Source organism: Pituophis catenifer, unplaced genomic scaffold, assembly GCF_029215685.1.
Source record: "Pituophis catenifer annectens isolate HBS135680 unplaced genomic scaffold, rPitCat1.0.hap2 SCAF_3, whole genome shotgun sequence".
Lineage (NCBI taxonomy): Eukaryota > Metazoa > Chordata > Lepidosauria > Squamata > Colubridae > Pituophis > Pituophis catenifer.
In genome coordinates, this window is record NW_027256883.1 from 131943077 (window position 1) to 131964048 (window position 20972).

Genomic DNA, 20972 nt, shown 5'->3' on the forward strand with positions numbered 1-20972 from the left:
TCAGCCTTCCATCCTTCCGAGGTCAGTAAAATGAGGACCCAGATTGTTGGGGGCAATATGCTGACTCTGTAAACCGCTTAAGGAGGGCCGTAAAGCACTGTGAAGCGGTGTATAAGTCTAAGTGCTATTGCTACCGCTATTAAATTTGGAAGTTAAAAATAATGAGTTCTTAAACCTTACTTTAGATAGCATGCTGTTAGTCGCGTGCTTCCTGGCAATAGAGGAAGAGGTAGAACAAATGAATGGAGACTATGACAGGCTATCAATATGTATTTTATTTTAGCCATTGATCTTTACATCACATCATTTGACTTGCGTCATCAAAACAGTGCTATAGTTTTACACAGCTAAAGAAAAAGAATCGTATGCTGGTTCTTGTAATGTCATTTAGTCTTTGTCATCTAGAATGCAAGATATTCTTTCATTGAAGCAGTGTCATAGAGACAGTCTATTCTACATAATTACACTATGGCAACCGAAACCAGCTGTCAGCCATCCTAGTACATTAAGTACTGATAGACATCTTAAGAAAAGTCAGTATTTCAAATACATTAACAACATCCTTACTTTTCTCTTGAATGCATTTGTACTTAGTGACCTGGAAAAAGATCAAGATGAGCAGGGAGAAAGAAAAAAAAAAACCCTCAATAAAACTCAACTTAAAAAAAAAAAAATCCCATGCCTCAGAAATCCGACTAGAAAGGTTAATTAAAATGCATATTTCTATGTAATTATAACTCAGTGCATAGGAGCTGTAAGTTTTTTCTATTTTTTTTTTTTTAAAAAATCAGTTCTTCATGTTAATGATTCCATGTATCATTTTGCTTCTGAACTCTGGCAGGTGATTTTTGGCAACAATTTTTAGTGGCATGTAGGTGACATCTACCCTGCCTCTAAAATTAAAGACATTTTCTTGAAGCCCCACTTATTAAAATTAAATGTAGCAGTTTTAAATGGCATGCATGAGCGCGCATGGCTTGTGCAAATGAGTACAGACTTTCACACACAGTCTCCAATTTGCATGCACAATTTGAGCTGTCATTTTGAGAACAGGCCCTCTTGTGTCTAACGTCTATGTTTCATTACATTTTAAATCTTAAATGATAGAATTAAACACAAAACAGAGAGAAGGGGAAGAGAGAAGGAAGCGCTGTAATAAATAAAAAGAGAGACAAAGAGAGCATGAAAGGAGGGAATGAAATGAAAAGTTAGCATTAACCGGGAGCCACAGTAGCATTTTCCAACCTGATGCCCCAGATTTATTTGGGACTACAAGTCCCACCTTCCTCAGCCACAAAGTCAAGTTAGCTGCCACAGTTAACCACTGATGGGAACTGAAATATGAGAGATTCTGAAATGGGAATCAGATAAATAACAGTGGTGGATAGGTGAAGGAAACAAACAATAATGAAATTTGCAATAAGTGAAAGAAAAAATATATAAAGAAAATTAAAATCTATCCATTCAAGAGTAATGAACCAAACACAACCTACTAAAGCGTGCAGATTTTTAGGTCTGACAGAAATCTTTTCATGACAGATGTTAAGCAAAAAACAAACAAACAAAAAAGATAGGGGGGAAAGAAACTAAGATTGAAAGAACTAAGTGTACAGTTTCCACCTGTCTTGAAATGATAAACAAGATACATTTGTCAGACTTTATGCCAAAATTATCATATACTTACTATGGGTAAGGGACAAATTAAATAACACCCTAAGTGTATTTTCCATAAAGAACTCTATCAATTTATTGTTCTCTTCTGCTTAGTCCATCTTATCTTCTTTCATCCTAATTAACGTTCAGAGTTTGTCACATGTGTATTTATAATGTTTAATTGAGGAGCCCAAATCTATCCAGCATTGACACAAAGTGCAAATTATGTCAGTGTCTTGACTACACAAGTTTCACAGCAAAAGTCTAACGACAATGATGAAAATTTCATTTCTCACAAATTATTTACTTTAAATATTGGTTATATAACATATAGCCTTGATAAAAGACTGGAAACCCATAAATTCTGTTTGCTGAAATCATAAAAAAATGATTTGCTGATTTAAAAGTGTTGAATATGGGACAGAAGAGAATATAATGTAGAGGGAGAAAGGGAGGGAGAGGGAGAGGGAGAAAGGATACTAAACTGGTTTGTAACTGCTCTAAAGATCTGTAGTTGTTTTTTAAATATATTTTTCTTTTTTCTTTTTCAATCTGTATGGTCCTTTGCACTTTTATCTTTTTTTAAGATACCTTCATATATTTTCATGTTTATCTTTTATATGTAAAAATCTTTAATAAGCATATTAATAAACAATTTAGACAGATAGTTATACAGTATAAACAGAGACAGAATACAAACTACATGTTTGTAATGTTTGTAATGTTTTTAATTTTTAAATGTTTTTTTATAATGATTTTTTAAAATGTATTGTGAGCCGCCCTGAATCTTTGGAGAGGGGCGGCATATAAATTGAATTAATTAAATTAAATTAAATTAAATTAAATTATTAAATATTGGACTGCAAAGACATGATTCTTAGAGGAAAATACACCTGGAAATGCATGTGCATATGATTAATCTCACAAAAAGTACTTTTAGGATATTTTTAAATTAAGCTAATCCCATTCATTCAAATAAATGGGATTTTTTTTGGTTTGGTTTGGGTAAGGATGTCATAAGTCTACAAATCTTGCCAGCTCTACAGTACACATTAGTTGAACATTAATTCTAGTCTACAGCAAAACAAGTAGAAATAATTATAATCTATTATGTTTGTAATGCTACCTTTGTTCAGCATTTACTAACGTAGTTAATTTTGATTATCATGATCTGCAAAATCCAGAGGGAGCACATTGCTCAAATTTACTATTTGGGAATTTGTGAGATGATTCTTTCATATCCATAAATTTGAACAGACATAGTTAGGATTTCAGGTTGTGTGGATTTATTACAAAAGAGGTTACACGTTGTACTATAGTCTAAGGGGACAAGGAAGACCACTGCCTAATTATTATCTAACCATTATTTGTTACTTTCAAATTGTAGAAGAATAACCATGATGAATGATGTATTTGGACATAAAGGCTTGCAAAAACCTGAAAAAGAAACAAAACTGACCATCTATTGGAAAATTCATTAAATACAAATAAAATGCCATGGATTGTGCTTCACTCAGGTTCACCATTTTCAAAATAGATGAAAACTCTGCAAATGAGTAACCCAGAAAATATTTTTTTAAAGAAATATCAAAATAGGAAAGCTAGATACTTTATTTTACCAATGGCAAGAAAGATCCTTCTTTCGATATAATCTGCTTTTCAGGTGGAATCCAATATTATTTTTCTTCTGGCAGAAATGTTTCTCAGTAGAAGCAAGATGATTTCCCTTCCTACCCTCTCTGCAGTCTCTCATATTCTCTCTGCAACCAATTTTGGGGAAATGCAGGATCTGCAAAATATGCTGGCTTCCACCTTTCTTCTTTCCTTTCTCCCTATGTCCAGAAACCTCAGAATTCAAATTTAGTTGGAAAGCAAGAATACCATCATAGGTATCATCTTCCTGAAACTGAATGATAGATAGATATGTAGATTGGCAGAAAGAGACGGGGGGTGGGAGAGAGGGAGAGAGAGAGAGAGAAAGAAAGAAAGAGAATATTTAAAGACAGTTGAGAGTCTGTAAGAATTAAAACTCTGTTGTATATTAATAATAGTGTAATAGCAATAGTAATATACAGTACTAGTAGTAGAAATTGTTCAATGTAGCATAGAGGTACAAATAACAGGGGTGAAATCTACTTACCTTCCCTACTGGTTTGGAAGTGCATGTGCCACACGTGGACCCTCTGCGCATGCGCAGAGGGTAAAAAACAGATTACTTCCTGGTTAAAATCAGGAAGTAATGACGGCCGGGCAGGTGGGCGGAGCCTCGCACTGCTGTCGCCACCGGTTCTCCGAACCACCCACCAGCATCGCTATCGGTTTGGCCGAATTGGCCCGAACCGGTAGCATTTCACTCCTGGATAATAGTATATACTGTAGTTTAATAATAGTAGTATGTGGGCTTCTATTTGTTTCAGCAACTTAAGGAAGGGTCTTTTTAAAAAACACACACACACACATCAATGGCAACTGAATATCAGGATTGATGCACCCTTAGATATGATAATATTAGCCTCTGGCATGTTAAGGGCAAGTCCTATTAATACAAATGAGAAATAAACAAGAAGATAGATGCCATGCATTCTTTCATGTGTTTTTCCTTCCTTTTACAACAGAGCAAACATTTGCTTTTTAACAAGATTTGTCTTGGTGAAAGCATGAATAAATTATGATCCCTTCAAGCTTCTCAGAAAAATCTTTTATACACATCTGATCTTTAGTAGCAAATGATCTGTACTGGGGCAAACTCTGTTTGTTGTCTTTCTCCTCTCCGCCCAAAGCACCAGGCACAGGATGAGGCATCTAAAGGTATGTTTCATCTGTTGAGATAGAGTTCAACTTGTGAACTTGACTAGCAGACACCCCCCCTGCACTTCCCCTCCCCCCTCGAAAGACACACCAATGGAGTCTTCACCCTTTAGGAGGTAGAGATGTAATCCTCTTTCATGAAACGGAATGAAAGTAAGTTTTGGCCTGGCCTGTACAGAATCGCACTAATTTACAATAGAGTGGCATCTTTTTCTCAAAGAGTTTCGAGGCATGAATCACGGAGACTGGCAATTCAATTACCCTCTCCACTTAGAAAAGTATTCTCCCCTTTCTTGCCAAGTTGAAATCTACAGGAAATGCAATGTAGAAGAGACTACATTGTGCACGCCCGGCAAATATCTGAAACGCCTCAGGCTTTAGAGAACAAGAATCCCTGACCTTTTATGATTGCTACAGTAGTTTTCCAGCAAAACACACTCCATACAATAAAGCTCTTAAATACCTGACAAAAGAATGCATTTGCTATATATTCTGGCAAAAGAAGAAGGGGGGGAAATTGTTATAATGAAAGCCGCTTAAATGAATACCTGAGAGTTCTACCGACTCTTTATTATTTCATGGGAGACCCTGTTTAGGAAAAAATGATAAAGCCACTAACATGGAGTAGGAATCTGAGCACTGTACTTTCTCATACCTCCCACATCCACGTCTATTTTTTAAAACCGTTGGTGCTTTCTTAGCATGTGGACAGTTAATACATACAGGGGATGCATCATGGTATCTCCTGCCCCATCCACGTTATTGCTTTTTCTCCAAGCTCTGAAGTCTGCTACTCACTCAGGATGTGAGCGGGAACAAGGCTACTCATTAATACTTTTTTTTTAAAAAAATTGATTTATATGCCGCCCTTCTCCAGAGACTCAGGGCGGCTTACAATGCATTATGGTATGGTAATACTTCCATGGTATTACACTAATACAAAATTATACCTAGGCATATAAATTAAACAAATAAATAAATAAGTGATAAGCAAAACAACTTGTGTACCTAACAGACTAACAGCATTATTACTGCAAAAGCTCCCACCAGATGTGTTATGGTCCTGAGTTAAAATGCACTATATACCAGAAAAAAAGGACTCTGGGGAATGTACTGATAAATCAAAAACCATCAATATTAAAATTTAAGGCACTTTCTCATTTTCCAAAGTAAAGGCTATACATTATATAGCCTCCTGTATTGTGTTGTGTTAAAATTGAGTCTCTGTGAAGCCAAAGTAGAATTCTTCTTAACTCCCCTGTTTGACATAAATCATAGAGATACATTTTCTCGGTCCCCACCCTTCTCTCAGTTGATTGAACTGATGTATTAAAATTTCATATTTTTTTGAAATAAATATTGTCAATCTCTTAAAATAGCAGGAACTGATTTGGTACAATATTCTTGAATATATAATCTTTAAGGCACAAATTATATTCCAGGTTTGAAAGATCTGGTACTGAATCCTCAGCTACCATTTTTTTTGTTCTAAAGCAGGGGTAGGCAAATGTGGCCCTTTTACAACCCGTGGACTTCAACTCCCAGAATTCCTGAGACAGCTGTCTCAGGAATTCTGGGAGTTGAAGTCCACGGGTTGTAAAAGGGCCACATTTGCCCACCCCTGTTCTAAAGACAACCATGGAAAGAAGTACAGGTAGTCATCACTTAACGACTGGTTACTTAGCAACCACTCACCAAAAGCTACTTAGGAACTCTGTTCTGGTCACATGATCATTTTTCGGGCACTTGGCACCAACTCACCTTTACAGACAGTTGCATCATTCCTGTGAGCACAAATTATGACTTTTTTGGCAAGTTTTCAGCTTTTTGGGTCAGTTTTTGGCAAAAAAAACCCCAAACCAGTCATAGGAATACATTGATCTGCTTTACAATTACCCTGTTCACCTAACAATGACCACCACAAAAAACGAGAGCATAAAATTGGGCTTGGTTACATGGGTACCTTGACTTATGACCATCATAATTTATGATGGAAATTCCATGCTCCATTATGGTTGTAAGTTGAGGACTAACTGAAGTTTAGAACAAGATCATAGCATTGGCTGCAGAGATGACATCCTCTCATGATCCTACCAAGATCCAAGCTTCAGTCTTATATGCATTATTATCTTTCCCCATCTATTTACTAAGTGTAAAGAGTGAATCCAAAGGTTAGGGAATGCCTTGCTCTATCAGAGAAAATTAACATGTGGATCATGGGTGAAATCCAGAAGGTTCTGGAGAACTGGTAGCTGAAATTTTGAGTAGTTTGGAGAACCGGCAAATACCACCTCTGGCTGGCCCCAGAGTAGGGTGGGAATGGAGATTTTGCAATATCCTTCCCCAGGAGTGGGGAGGGAATGGGGATTTTGCAGTATCCTTCCCCTGCCACACCTATCAAGCCACGCCCACCAAGCCATGCCATGCCATGCCACTCCCACCAAGCCACGCCCACAGAACCAATAGTAAAAAAATTTGGATTTCACCACTGATCTGGATCCCTCAAACTGTGATGGCAACAACATGATGTCCTGCATTCAGTAATATCATGCAAGTGCTGCCATTACATGCTTGCTTCTCAAGAACTGATGAAAGTATGTAAGTCAAAAGATTTACCTAATGATATTGTCATTAATATTTTGTCATCTGTTACTTTTGCCCATCCAGAGATGCTCATAGTGCCAGGTGAATTCTAAGATGTATACTGATTGAAAAAGGCTGAACTAGAATCATAATGACCCAAGTTCTTGCTTATACTGATCTGTGGAAGTTTATCAATATAACTGTCTGTCAGGCGTTATCTTTGAGCTCAGCACAGTACATTATATTTCTATGTGAATAACACAAAGAATAATAATGGAGAAAGGAATACAGTGTGCACTTTAAGCTATGAAATAAAGATAATCAGAAATCTAACAAAAATATATATCATAAGTGAACACAATCTGGAGAGACAGAAAACCAGGATTTAATGGAAATTTTCTCTCAACTTCAAAAAGCCTCTCCTGCATATGTCCTACTAGTTAATTCCAACTGACTCAAAAAAGTCAGTTGGAATTAACTAGTTCAAAGAGAAGTTACTACAGGTTCTCAGCCTCTGGGATCCAATTCTTACAGGGCAAACATCCAAAATTGAAAAGAGCTCTAAAGATTATAGTTTGGTATGGCATACAATCAAGGTTAAAACCAGGTGCCATTCAATATTCTCTGTATCAGTTTCTCTCCATCCATAAAACTGAAATTGATGCTGCTTACTACCACTTAGTATCTAACTGTCCCATTCTTTAAAAAAATCTCCCTATACAGTGAAATTATAGTATATGCAATAGATAGTAAATACAGTACAATATGTCTAAGTATATATATGTGTATACACACATACACACATAAGCATACATACATACATGCGCACATGCATACATACACACACACAAACACACGAAACACAAAACAATATCAGTTAAGATATATTAAAACCAAAAGCCATAAAAAGATATTTGAGAGTCAATGTATATACTAGCTATGTATTTAGCATACAGTATCTCCACAGGAAAGTAGCAAGAATAATTATGCAATTAAGAAAAGTCTGCTAAATTTTGTAATAGCTGCTCCAAACATTATTTCATTAAGCTACACACAAAGATAAGGACTGTAATTCAATCATATAAAACAATTGCAGCAACCACAGCTTTTGCCTTTCGTTTTTTTTTCCTCCCTGCCTTTCTTTTTCCTCTGCCTTTTTTTTTTACCTTGTTTGCAATACTTGTGATAAATGACTTGATGTCTAGATTAGTTGGGCAGCTCTTCTGACAGGGGGCATCTGCACACTTTAAGCACCTGGGGAGGAAAGTAAATGAGTTAGAGTGACTTAGAGCACAAAGCACTGCCAACAACATACAATTTTTCCATGTACCTGACAGAAGCTAATCAATCTAAAAATTAATAATACACTACTGTTCGGGCAGAAACTCAAAAAGGTTCCCATGGGTAAGTGCTATTATCCCCATGTCACAGACAGGTAAACCAAGGCAGCTGATCCCAGATCATTCAAATCTTGAAAGTGAAAAGCAAGCCACCCATAAAATACAATTCCCCAGTGCATATATTTGTTATGATTTGTATTATGTGATGACATTCTTCTGCAAAGTTTTTATTTCAAATAGGCAAAAGCAACATGTAGCATTAAGAAAGCAGATTTTTAAGTCACTGCATTCCCTACCCAGCTTGCAGAGTCTGGATGATGCTTTCATTTTTGTATTTTTTATCACCTAATATTTAACATTTTTGAGTATATTCCATCAAACCAATAAAAATACAATAGAGCCAAAATAAAATACCAATAGAGGAGGACAGAGTAAATCTAATATTAACACAGAGAACAAGATATACTGAATTCAGAATTATTAATTCTATTCTGGACATTTCCACAGTATAAAACTTTCATAAATATTAGCATTCGGCCTAACGATAGTTTAAAAAACTGATAAAAAGCAACAAAAAATCAGTCTACTTATTTATATATACATGTCATACATGTACTCCTCAATTTAACAACCACAATTCAGATCAGAATTTCTGTTTTTAAGTGAGACGATTATTGAAGCACCCAATTTTACAACCTATTTAGCCACAGTTGATAAGTGAATCACTGCAGTTGTGAATCATGTAGTCTATAAGCAAATCCAGTTTTCCCAGTTGATTTTGCTTGCTGGAAGCTGGCTGGGAAGTCTATAAATGGCGATTATTTTTTTTTTAATTTGATTTATATGCCGCCCTTCTCCGGAGACTCAAGGCGGCTTACAATGCATTAAGCAATAGCCTTCATACTTTTGTATATTTATACAAAGTCAGCTTATTGCCCCCACAAACTGGGTCCTCATTTAACCTACCTTAGAAAGGATGGAAGGCTGAGTCAACCTTGAGCCTGGTAAGATTCGAACCTGCAGAAATTGCAGGCAGCTGTGTTAATTACAGGGTGCATTAAACCACTGTACTACCAAGGCTCCGGGACTCCGGGATGCTGCAACCATTGTAAATACATGCTGGATTCCCGGCGACCAAATTTTGATCACATGACCATGGGGATGCTGTGTTGGATGTAAATATGAGGACTGGTTTTAAGCTCCATTTTTCAGTGCTGTTGTAACACTGAATGGTCACTAAATGAATGATTATAAGTATATTGCCATTTGAACACGCTCTGCACTTACAGCAATCCTCTTCTCAAGTGGATAGTTTACTAGTATGTCCAAATAAATCAATTTCAGGCTATGGTTTGCAATCCTGATATATTTGGATAATCTAGAGCAGGGCTGTCAAATTTGCAGCCTGCGGGCTAGATGCGCCAGGCACTGGCCATACCCACACCATTTAGCAAAGGAAGAAAAAGTCCTGATACATCACATGACACCACCGTGATGACGCGGGTTTGACACTCCTGATCTACAGTAATGTTAAATTAGCTTAACTTGCAATCAAAGGAGGTCATACTAGAGTCATTAGGTCATGTGCAGAGCACATTGCCAGCAGGTGTTTTCCCGCAGTTTCAGTCATTTACAGCATCTTTGGCATTGTCTCAAGGGACATTAATAATCTAGGGATAAACCGGAAGCATCGCGGCAAGACTGACTGGAAAATAGCAGGCTCCGATGAGCCCCATAAAAATTCAGCCAGACAAACCGCAGTCGGGAAGGTCTTCAGACCGGAACTGTCCTGTAGGGACGGTGAAGGAGAGGCACCTCGGACGATCAAGAGGAACAGACAAGTTCCTCGAAAGGTCGGAGGCAGCTCTTTGAACTGGAGGCGGGGGTGGCAGCCATTAAAAACAACCTCTTTGAAGCTGGGGCAACCAGAATAAGATTTTGTGCAGGAGCAGTGTCTGAATGGAGTACTGGTACCGGGTGAGTGATTGGCCAACTCACAGGTAAAAAAGAAAATTAAAAAAAAAACTTTAAAAGGTGTCCCAGAGGAAACAAGCAGCTAATTGGCACTTGGAAATTTTAATGGAGGGAAGAAGGACAAAAAGGAAGTTAAAGTATTAAAGCCCAAAAAATAAAACTTTATATTTGGATTTAAAATTGGATTTGGAGAAATTAAAATTAACACCAAAAAAAAAAGAAACCAAGGGAAAGCACCTTTTAATGAGGATTTGAATTATTTTTGACAGTTTTGATATTTGAAGGAAGAACAAATAGGAGGTCAAAATATTAAAGCCCAAGAAAGGAAATTTTACAACTGGATTTAAAACTGAATTTAGAGAAATTAAAAACAATAAAAGGAAAAGAAAGCTGAGAGAAAGTATTTTCTCTGTGGATTTAAAATACTTTTGTAAGCTTGATAATTTGTTGTTCTGAGAATGGTGGATTGGAAAGAGACATCTGCTGGTGGAACGAAAGCACTAGAACGATCGGCCTGAAAATTGAAGGAAATAACAGCAGTGACCTTGATCACTAAGAGAACTGTGAGAAACTTTAAGGAGTATTTGTTTCTTTTTAAACTGCCTGGTCTCAACTTTTAAAGGAGGTGGAAAACAACAAAGCTTTAAATTGGAGTGGATTGGACAAACATTTGAACTGGATATTATCTGGAAATAAAAAAGAAACTACATGGATTTAAAACTTAAATATAAGTTAAAATATCAATAATTTTTTAAATTGACAATACGGAGTCTTGGATATGTGAGGAATTAATTGAGATGCTTAAAAACATGTGTGAATCATTAAAGGGCAATAAAAAGTCAGAAACTTTGTTAGAACATACAAAACAAGAAAAAGATAATATAAATGAGAAACAAAATAATATTGAAGGAAAGGGAATTGAAGGTAAAAAGTTAGATGATTACACTGGGATTTACCGTGACAAAAAAAGAATGGATAGGGGGGAATATTCCCCATAAAAGAATCAATCAAAGGGAAGAGAAGGAAATGGAAAAAGATTAGGTAAAAGCTTGTGGAGAATTATGCGAATAATAGACTCAAAAGTTAGAGAAAGGATTCAGGAGAAAAGAAATAAATATAAAAAGAAAAGAAAAAGAAAAAGAAGATAAGAGAATGGGATGCAAGGAGAAAATTACTAAGAATTTTGGAGAGACCAAGAGAAAATGGTTAAAAGGGGAAGAATAGTGGAAAGGAGGAAGGGAAATAAGGTATATATTAGTAGATCTAAGGGAACTGTATTGACATTAGTAATTGTGAATGTAAGAGCAAATATGATGATGTATATTGTTTATTGTAAAATAGAACAGCAGATGAAATATGAAGTGGTAATTTGGTTCAATTATGAAAATAACTGAAATCAAGAGACAAAATTGAAATGTTAAAAAGTGTGATGGGGATTTTGAAAAATATGTTGTAAATGATGAAATAAAATAATTAATTGATGCTATAATAAGAAATTAGGAATTAAGGACGGATAGTGATATTGCTTATTATATACTAAGTAGAGATTAAGATAAGATGTGGAAGGTCAATTAAGTTAAAGATTTTCAATGTAAAAATTGAATAAGATGAAGTACATTGTTTATAGCCAAGAAGTGGGGATTTTGAGAAACATATTTTATAAATGTAGAAATAAGATAATTAATTGAAGTAATGCTAAGAAATTAGGATTTGAAAGGCAGATGGTGAGATTGTTTATATACTATGTATTAAGAAGATATTAAGATAAGATTAAAAAATAGGGAAAAGAATGTTATGGCAGAAATTGAAATATGTAAATGGCATTTGGAAAAAACAAAAAAGAAGATTGGAATAGAGTATAAAAAAATTAACACATAACTATGTTACAAGATGTATAAGATGTGACCCAGTCAATACTCTGGTCATAAAACATGTATGTAAAAGAAAAATTTAATAAAACTTGTTTTTTTAAAAAAAGGAACATTATTAATCTTAAGAACTTCCTTAAGTGTTTGGCACCAAGTTTTCTGAGGCTGACCTCATTTTCTCTCTCGTCCAGGAGGTATCCAGCATAGTGCAATTTTTGGATGCCGGTCTTTAGGCATACATAAGATATGGCCAACAAGCTGCATTTGACGTTCATTCACAGTTCCCAATAGGTGCTCTAAATCTAATCTTTGTAGCATCTCTTCATTGGGGATATGGTCACGATATGAGATGCAGAAGATTCTCAAGCAGCATTGTTGGAGAACAATTAACCCTTTAATTATGGTTGTACTCAAATATATATACTGCAGTTGGTATAACAACACTTTTGAAGAGTTTTATCTTTGTGGTAATACTTATGGCTGTGTGGACCAAATTGGGCGCATGTGCTGAAACACAGCCACTGGCGTTCTAATTCAAAGGTTAATGTCCTTGTCTGTACCTCCATTCATAGATATAATGCTACCAAGATGAGTAAATTGTTGGACTTCTATAATTGTTCTATAACCTGGCCAAGCCTCCTCATTTCTTCCAGACTTGGGACTGTCTGGGTTACCTCAAAACAGAGTTGGCCCAAGTGGAGTTTCATACTAGAATAACAACAGCTAAAAAACAAGGAGCATATGGCCACGTTTTGAAAAGAAAAACAGAAAAGCTACAGATTGGATATGGGCAACAGGCATCTTCAAATCATAGGGCAAGGTCCCCAACTATAATACCGATATCATGGTTTATGATATATTGTTTTCATTTGCCCCAGCCTGACCCATACCCAAAAGATATATTTGAAATAATATAAATCATGCCACATAGAAATGACATGAGCAGGTTCTGTTAAATCATCTTTAACAATCAGGGACAAATGATCAATCTTCAAAAGGTTATAGAAGAATGCAAACTTATTCCCATCTTATGAACTTAATAAAAACCTATAAGATTCCTTGCTCTTAATAAACTTCACTCTGATCTAAGCATTCCTTTGTTGTTGTTCTTTTTAATCTTTTTTCTTCTTGCAAAATGGCAGAGCACTAGAGTCAGACACAAATACATGAGGTGACTTCAGGCAAATCAGTATCCCTTCCTTTTGTACCAGATTTTAGCTACTGATCTGAAAAGTAGGAACTGTAGAATTGCTCTGTTTTACTTGCTTCAAGTATTACAGTTATTAACATGCATTTTCTAAAAGCAAAGAGGTAGAATACTATGTCATAAAGTACCAACTCATACTTTTTAAGATGTGATGAGTTGCAATCTCCCACATTCAGATCATTCTTATAATTACCAAATAATAATCATGTCATGTTATTTATAATCAGATGTTGAATGTAAGGTGCTAAACTTATTTTCAAGAAGAGTATTTAATCCATAAAGCAATCTTTACTGGAGAAAGAGAGGGGTTAAAAAGGTATTCAAAACAGAATTGAGAAAATGTAGATGTACCGTAACATTCAAGACAAGAATATGGTTCTATGTGAGAGTTACCTTTGAATAAAATATAGGTAAGTTCAACTTTAAAGTTCAAATTTATGAGAAAACAATATGTAAGCCTCTTTGGCTCCTCTAACAAAGGAGAAGAGGAATATAATTATGTCAAAGTAGACAGCTTGGAAGACATTACCAGACTAATCACCATTCAAAGCAACTGCCTGTTAGATTCACCCAGGAAAGGTAAAACAAAACAAGATCAAATCAAGATTGACCAGGAAGCCATTTTTTGCACAACGGCACGTGTATAATGGCGTCATTATGCATCTTTCACCAAACACTATACATCTCCATATTTTATTTTATTATTATTATGGAACTGGCTCATAAATAACAGCTGTTGAAAATGTCAAATGTTAATGAGGCAGGGCAATGCAAGCCTGAATTTGTGGCATTGGCTGGGAAGGGAGGGGGCTGGAAGTGCTGCGAATATGCCAGTATAGACAGACTCTTATAACAACACCATCTTCCAATTCTCAGAGCACTCTGCAGACTAAAGTGCATCAGTCTGCCATTAATCCCACTTATCACTCTGACAGCTCAGTAATTACACCACTGCTACAGCCCAGGTACTGCAGTTGTAATAAAATATCAACCGCTGTGCAGGATGCATGCTGGTGAGATGTTTTATTAAACTTCGGAGAGGGGGGGAGGGGGGCTTGATCATCAAGTGACATTAGTGTTGACCTATTTTTTCTATTTGACAATAAATTAGCCTTTGACCATGCCATAATAGATATTACAGAGTGCATTTACTGTTCCCAAACAGCAAAAGGTGCAGCATTCCAAGGAACTGGGCAAATGGCATAAAACAAGACGGTAGGAGAGGCATGTGAGAACATTATTACCTAAATGGCTATAAATGATTGATATAGTGAGAAATCACAAGCATGGCTCTTACACTTGGAGAGAAATGCAACAATAACCAAAAAAAAAAAAAAAAACCCACAACCCACCACCCTATAACCTATGTAAATTGTTCCAGACAATGATTCTTTTTTCAATAAAAATTTCTATCAATTTGAACTTCATGCTTCTGATGTCTTCTGCTGCCTTTCAAACTGAAATGCATTATCATTTAAATTAAATAATACTGAGGAGAAATGAAAGAAAACATTTTAAAAGTCATAAATAAATAACAGTATCAAACCCCACACATTTATTTCCACACTATTTTGAAAAGAGAGGTACTCAATCCAACTGGATCAAGGAAGACAATAGTTAAATCAATTATCTAAACCTACTGTTTATAAACAATTTTTATTTGAACAATATTTACTATGAATTTATGAACTTGTATATACGCATAAAATTAGTTCTGCATGGATGACATCTCTTCCTTAATGGTACAAGAAAGAGTACCTATCCTGTTTTATAACAATACAACAGGTGGGCAAAGCATGTTTGATATCCTTAAAGAATGAACACTTGAAGAAGCATATATGACTTTAATTTTAAATAAATCCTTTTAAAGTTATTTATTTATGAAAATACACTCAACTCTTACTCATAACAAAAGCATCTACTTGGGAGGATGAGAAACAATGAAAAAATCTACTAGTGTCGAAAATAAGTACACAGGTCTCCTGTTCACATGGACTGTATGTTTATTTATTTTATTTCTTTCTTTATTTTATTTCTTTCATCAAGCATGTAATAGTAACAGATATAAGTATAAACATAATTCTGAATACATGAAATGGATACTTATAAAAGGGAACATTAGGACAGGGACAGTAGGCTCGCTGGTGCGCTTATGCACGCCCCCTTAGAGACCTCTTAGGTATGGGGTGAGGTCGACAGTAGACAGTCTAAGGTTAAAGTTTTGGGGTATGTCCTGTTTAAATTTCAGTATATTGTAATCACTGCATACTGAATCACTGTTCATAGAAGAGATCATTTCTGCTTCAACTATAAGACAATTAAAATACAACAAAGAACATTGAATCAGACAAAAAAGCAAGTAACTTCTATTTATTGCTCTAATTGTGTTGATTGTTACATAAGTTGTTGCCTACAGCAAGAAGGCTATAAAATTTTAAACGCCACAAAATCATCCATTATTCACCTAATATTACACAAAAACACTTCTGTTCATGCAACAAGTAAGTTGCTGATCTCTGACCTACACATACCAGCCTTCCAATGTAAATGTAAGAAAATCATAGGACATAAATGGAAAAATTAAATCAGCAAACACGCAAAACCTCAAAGCTGCAGTTCCTGTCACTATTTTTAAAAAGTGACAAAGTTTACTTCCTGCCCCCTTTAAAAATAAAAACAGGTAATGTCTCAAGCAAAATAAATGCATTTGTTCCCTTTGCAATTAAATATGCATTCTTTTCTCTAAAAAAAGAACAGTTTGGACTATTCTTAAAATTGTGACCAAAAAAAAAACCCATCGGTAGACATGACATTTCAGTGTCAATCTGGATATGACCCTAAGTTATCTAAGTTTTTCTTTTTTAAAAAATAGAAAACTAATTCCCCCCCTCCCCATAAAACTAGTAAAATACTTCAAAGTACGGTTGATAAGACAGTATATAAAAATAAGGAAGAAGAATGGAAGCTTTGAAATTGTCAGCTGTTCAAAACTGCAGTGTAACAGCAGATTTATATGGACAGGAGTCAGTATCCTCCCATAATGATGATTTGTATTTCTGCTTATAATTATTTCTTAATTTGTATTTGTAGCTGCAGATAAGCCAGCTATATGGCTTATAAATTTTATACAAATCAATGTCCTTTAACAACACATTTTCTCTTCTTTGCTAACACTTAAGTGGCTTTTCTACCTGAAAGTATTTTCACCCTAGTCTCAGCATTTCTATCCAATGCATCTCCCATCTAAAGACTTTTGCAGTTCTATTGGCTACTTGGCTTTGACGTTGAGAAAAATAAACATTTAAGGCTGCCTTAAATATGCCTCTTTAGTTAACAGTAGAATGGTCAAAGGCAAAGCTGCCAACTGATATTATTTATGACAATCACAATTACAGCATAATATTCACACTCCTCTCTGACACCAATGTAACTAATTTAGTATTTTGCATTAACTAAGAAGGTGCAAAAGCCTGAGTAAGAACAGAGTAAGGAAAAATAATAAAACATACATAAATTTGTAATCTCATATCCAGTATCTGAATTAATTGTCTTCATCTGATTTGGTAAACATCAATATTAATTAATGTACAAATAAAATATACAAAGCTATGGTGTGGAGCAGTGGTGGGTTCCTCCCGGTTTGGTCCGGTTCGGCCGAGCCGGTATCCGGTGACGATATGACGTCACTGAACTGGTTCTCCCCCCCCCACCCTCCCACCCCCACCCCCCCCACGTTATTCTTACCTTTTATTTGGTACCACCCCCAATCTATTGCTGCCTCTTGAGTCCCAGTTGATGAGTAGAGGGAAAAAATCTGTTTAAACTCTTGCCGTGGAGCTTCAAAGGGCCGTCCTACAGCTGATCAGTGTTAAAAGCAAACAAATGAGTCGGGTCGTAAGTGTGAGGACTGGTCGTAAGTGCGAGGATCTTCCAGAAATGACTCTGACCAGCTAGCCACGCCCACCTAGTCACATGACCTCCAAGCCACACCCACAAAATAAGCCACGCCCACAGAACCGGTAGTAAAAAAATTTAGAACCCGGTGTGGAGAGAGAGAGAAAGTATATCTACCTCAGATATAAATGTGTTGACATCTAAGCATATCCACAGCTTCCTGGGATCTCCAGGACTGATGACATAACTAGGTTTTAAGGGGCTTAGGAAACAGCAAAAGGGATGGATCTAACCAAACCTTAGGGGCAAGGGGAAGATGTTCCATAAGGCAGGAACCATGGCAGAGAAAGAGAAGGCCTACCAAATGTGGCAGATGGTAACAGCAGCTATCTTCTCTGCTTGATCTAATGAGAAGGACGAATGTAAGCAGGGAGACGCAGTCCCTCAGATGACCCTGTCCCATTGCGTGCTCACATTTTCGGTTCCGGGAGAACCAGTTGTTACAACTGGCAGCAACCCACCACTGTATAAGCTGCAGTATATATGAGCAATAGCAATACAGTATTTCACCTACATAGCTATTTTAAGTGGAACCTTCTCAAGTCTCCTTAATACTACCTAGTCAAATACCACCAGTGCTTGAAAACCAAACAATGAGCTCAGCTTACAACATCAGTCTTTTTAGGTCTCTTGATAAGTCCTGCCTTCTGACAAAACCTTTCCAGTTCAAAACCTTTCCTCAAGTCCTCCAAGCATCCAATATGGAAGACCACCAATGGGGAAATTTTTTCATGTGCATAACTGAAGTTGCTTTGGCTTCCACATGGGTGAACTACTGTTGATCTGAAATAACTGTTCTTGTTCTCAAACAGACTAGAAATCAATCTAAGCGGTACCAACTCTGCTTGAGTGGATACAAGGTTCATTTGGAATAAATAAAATACTTTCTGGGCCATTCAAAATGCTGAAATTATATCTTTGACAGTCTCACCTTGGCTACACCATGCCCTAAAATAAGCCCTTATTGTAACTACGTGGGTAACCTGACCTGTGTCAAAATTTTAACTTGTTGCCTCTGGAATCATGCTTCAGATATTGAAACCTTTTGTCCTTTTACCCTCAACACTGATCTGGAGAGTGACCCCTCTTTGCCTATTATCTCTGCTGCAAATGCTCAGAATTGTTTTTTAACCCAGGGTTGTCTGACAATACATGTTGCATCACTACGTGAGTCCTGGTAAAAGACAACATGGAAGCTATTTAAAAAATCATTATGCATGCAGAAGCTTTTCTCCTGCAGGTTTCTATACTGAAACTGCAAACATCTGCAAGAGCTGATCTGGTTGTACCAACAAGCTGTTTCTGAGCTGACCAATACTGAGATATTATTTCGGTGAACAATTCTTATCCTCTTTTGTAAATAATTTAAACCGAACTATATGAGGGCAGACCAGGCATTTCTAACAATGATCAACATTCTTTTTATTTTTTTTTCCACAAGAAATTTGAATGCAAAATAATTAATTGGTATTGGTGGAACTATGTTTTTCTGCCTTCCAGATATAATGTATGGTATAAGTATTTAAATTGTCCTTCCCAAGTTATGTAAAATAACTACACCAATTTTCAGTGTTAAAATGTTTTATGTATTGAAATGTAAAGCTTACCTTTATTTATTTTGTAATTATAAACTGCCTCAAGCACTCTGAGAACAGCCTTCTATTTTTTTTAAAAAAAAATTTTTTCCAGAACTAAAAGAAATAAATCCGTGTTAGTGAAGTTTCTTCCAGTAGTTGATTGGTTCTCAACATGTTGTTCATTATTATGCCTGTGAGTAATTAAACATTGTAGGCAAGCATGTCATTGGCCTATAGCAGTGATGGCTAACCTTTTGCTGTCGCGTGCCAAAAGCGGGGGAAATGCGGGGGGGTCGCGCACGCATGTGCCCACACCCATAATTCAATGCGCCCTGGCCCCCATGCGCTCCCCCGCTTTTGGCATGCGATGGCAGGGTGGGCCCAGTTGGCCCATTGTTTGCCCTCCCCAGGCTCCAGAGGCTTTCTTGGAGCCTAGGGAGGGCGAAAAGCAGCCTTCTCCACTTCCCCAGGGCCCTCCAGAGGCCGGAAACAGCCTGTTTGCTGACTTCCAGTCCCACTGGAAAGCATGTTTTTTTTTGCTCTCCCCAGGCTCCAGAGACGTTCTAGGAGCCTGGAGAGGGTGAAAACGGCCTTCCCTACCCCTCCGGAGGCCAGAAATGGCCCGTTTGCCGACTTCTGATGGGATTGGAAGGCCCATTTTTCGCTCTCCCCAGGCTCCAGAGCCTTTCTAGGAGTTGAGCTAGGGCAATGCTCGCATGCCCACTGATATGGCTCCACGTGCCATTTGTGGCACACGTGCCATAGGTTCGCCATCACGGGCCTATTGTTTCCTGGTGTCCGTTTTGCCGAGTCTTTTTGAATCAAGTAAGTTTTGCCAGTTATTAAATGATCATTGATGTCTCCTTCTTGCACTACTTCATTAAGCTATTTAACTATACTTAGATGGAAGCTAGTCACATATTTGAGCCAAAAACCATGCAATTGATCATTTCTAAAAAATGTCCAGTTCTTAATCCTTTTCACTCAATTTTAAATTTTTGGGGTTTTAAATCGGCCAAATCTATTTAATTATTTTAATTTTTAATCATTGTTGTGTCTTGTGTTTTTAAATTGGCTGTACACCGCCCTGAGTCCTTCGGGAGAAGGGCGGTATAGAAATAAAATTATTATTATTATTATTATTATTATTATTATTATTATTATTATTATTATTATTATTATTATTATTATTATTATTATTATTATTTCCATTTGAGTTTTACTGAAATAATCTTCATCTTATTTTATCCATCTAGCATTTTTATTATAGTCTGTTTTTTCCATAGATCTTTCCACAGAACAAAACTAGATTGTTTCCTTTTTGTTTGGTTTTTCATGTTCAGAATTTCTATTGCCATTTATACTTTGGCAGACTTGCCTCTTATCTGATTGAGATAGCTTATTTTGCTTAAATTGGATGAATCATGTCTCATAGTGTTCAATTTTCCCAGCTATTGCCATTATTTGTTACTTTATGATTTCCAAACTTGTTCAAATTTTCTGCTGCTAAGCCAATATTTTTTATTAGACATACATTCTCCGATTTTTGCTCTTTCATATTTTTTAAATTACATGCATCTGATATTAATTTCTTTACTTGGCTTCCAATCTGATCTTTGATTTTGGGATTTGATATGATTTTGTTTTTGGCTTTTTAATTTTGATATCTATTTATTTTATAACCGCCACTGCTGTACTCTAAGCAATCTGATTGGTTCGTTTGATAAACGTTATTTTAATCCTTGCAAGCATCTTATTCACATTCTTAATTACAGATGCTAGGTCTTTTGGGGGCACTATTTTCAATGCTGGCAATCTTCTTTTTTCTACTGGTAATTCTGCATATGCCATAAACTTCTCTTTAAATTCTTCTTGTAGGGAGGTCAGTTCATAGAACAACAATTCTGTTGTTATTATTTCTTCCAAGTTATCATTTGTGTAGTTCATTTCAGTTGTTTTCTTTACATTTCCACTTGTTATCTGAGTTTCTTTTTCTACACTATAATTT

The 20972-nt window shown here is 36.2% G+C and overlaps 1 protein-coding gene across 1 annotated transcript in view; it reads right to left on the reverse strand.

The window, feature by feature from the left end:
- DPYD (dihydropyrimidine dehydrogenase) overlaps positions 1–20972 on the reverse strand; it is a 560719-nt gene that overhangs the window by 430198 nt on the left and 109549 nt on the right. The window contains exon 4 of the mRNA XM_070941074.1: positions 8211–8298. Within this exon, the coding sequence (XP_070797175.1) occupies positions 8211–8298 (88 nt within the window). The remainder of the gene's footprint in view (positions 1–8210; positions 8299–20972) is intronic.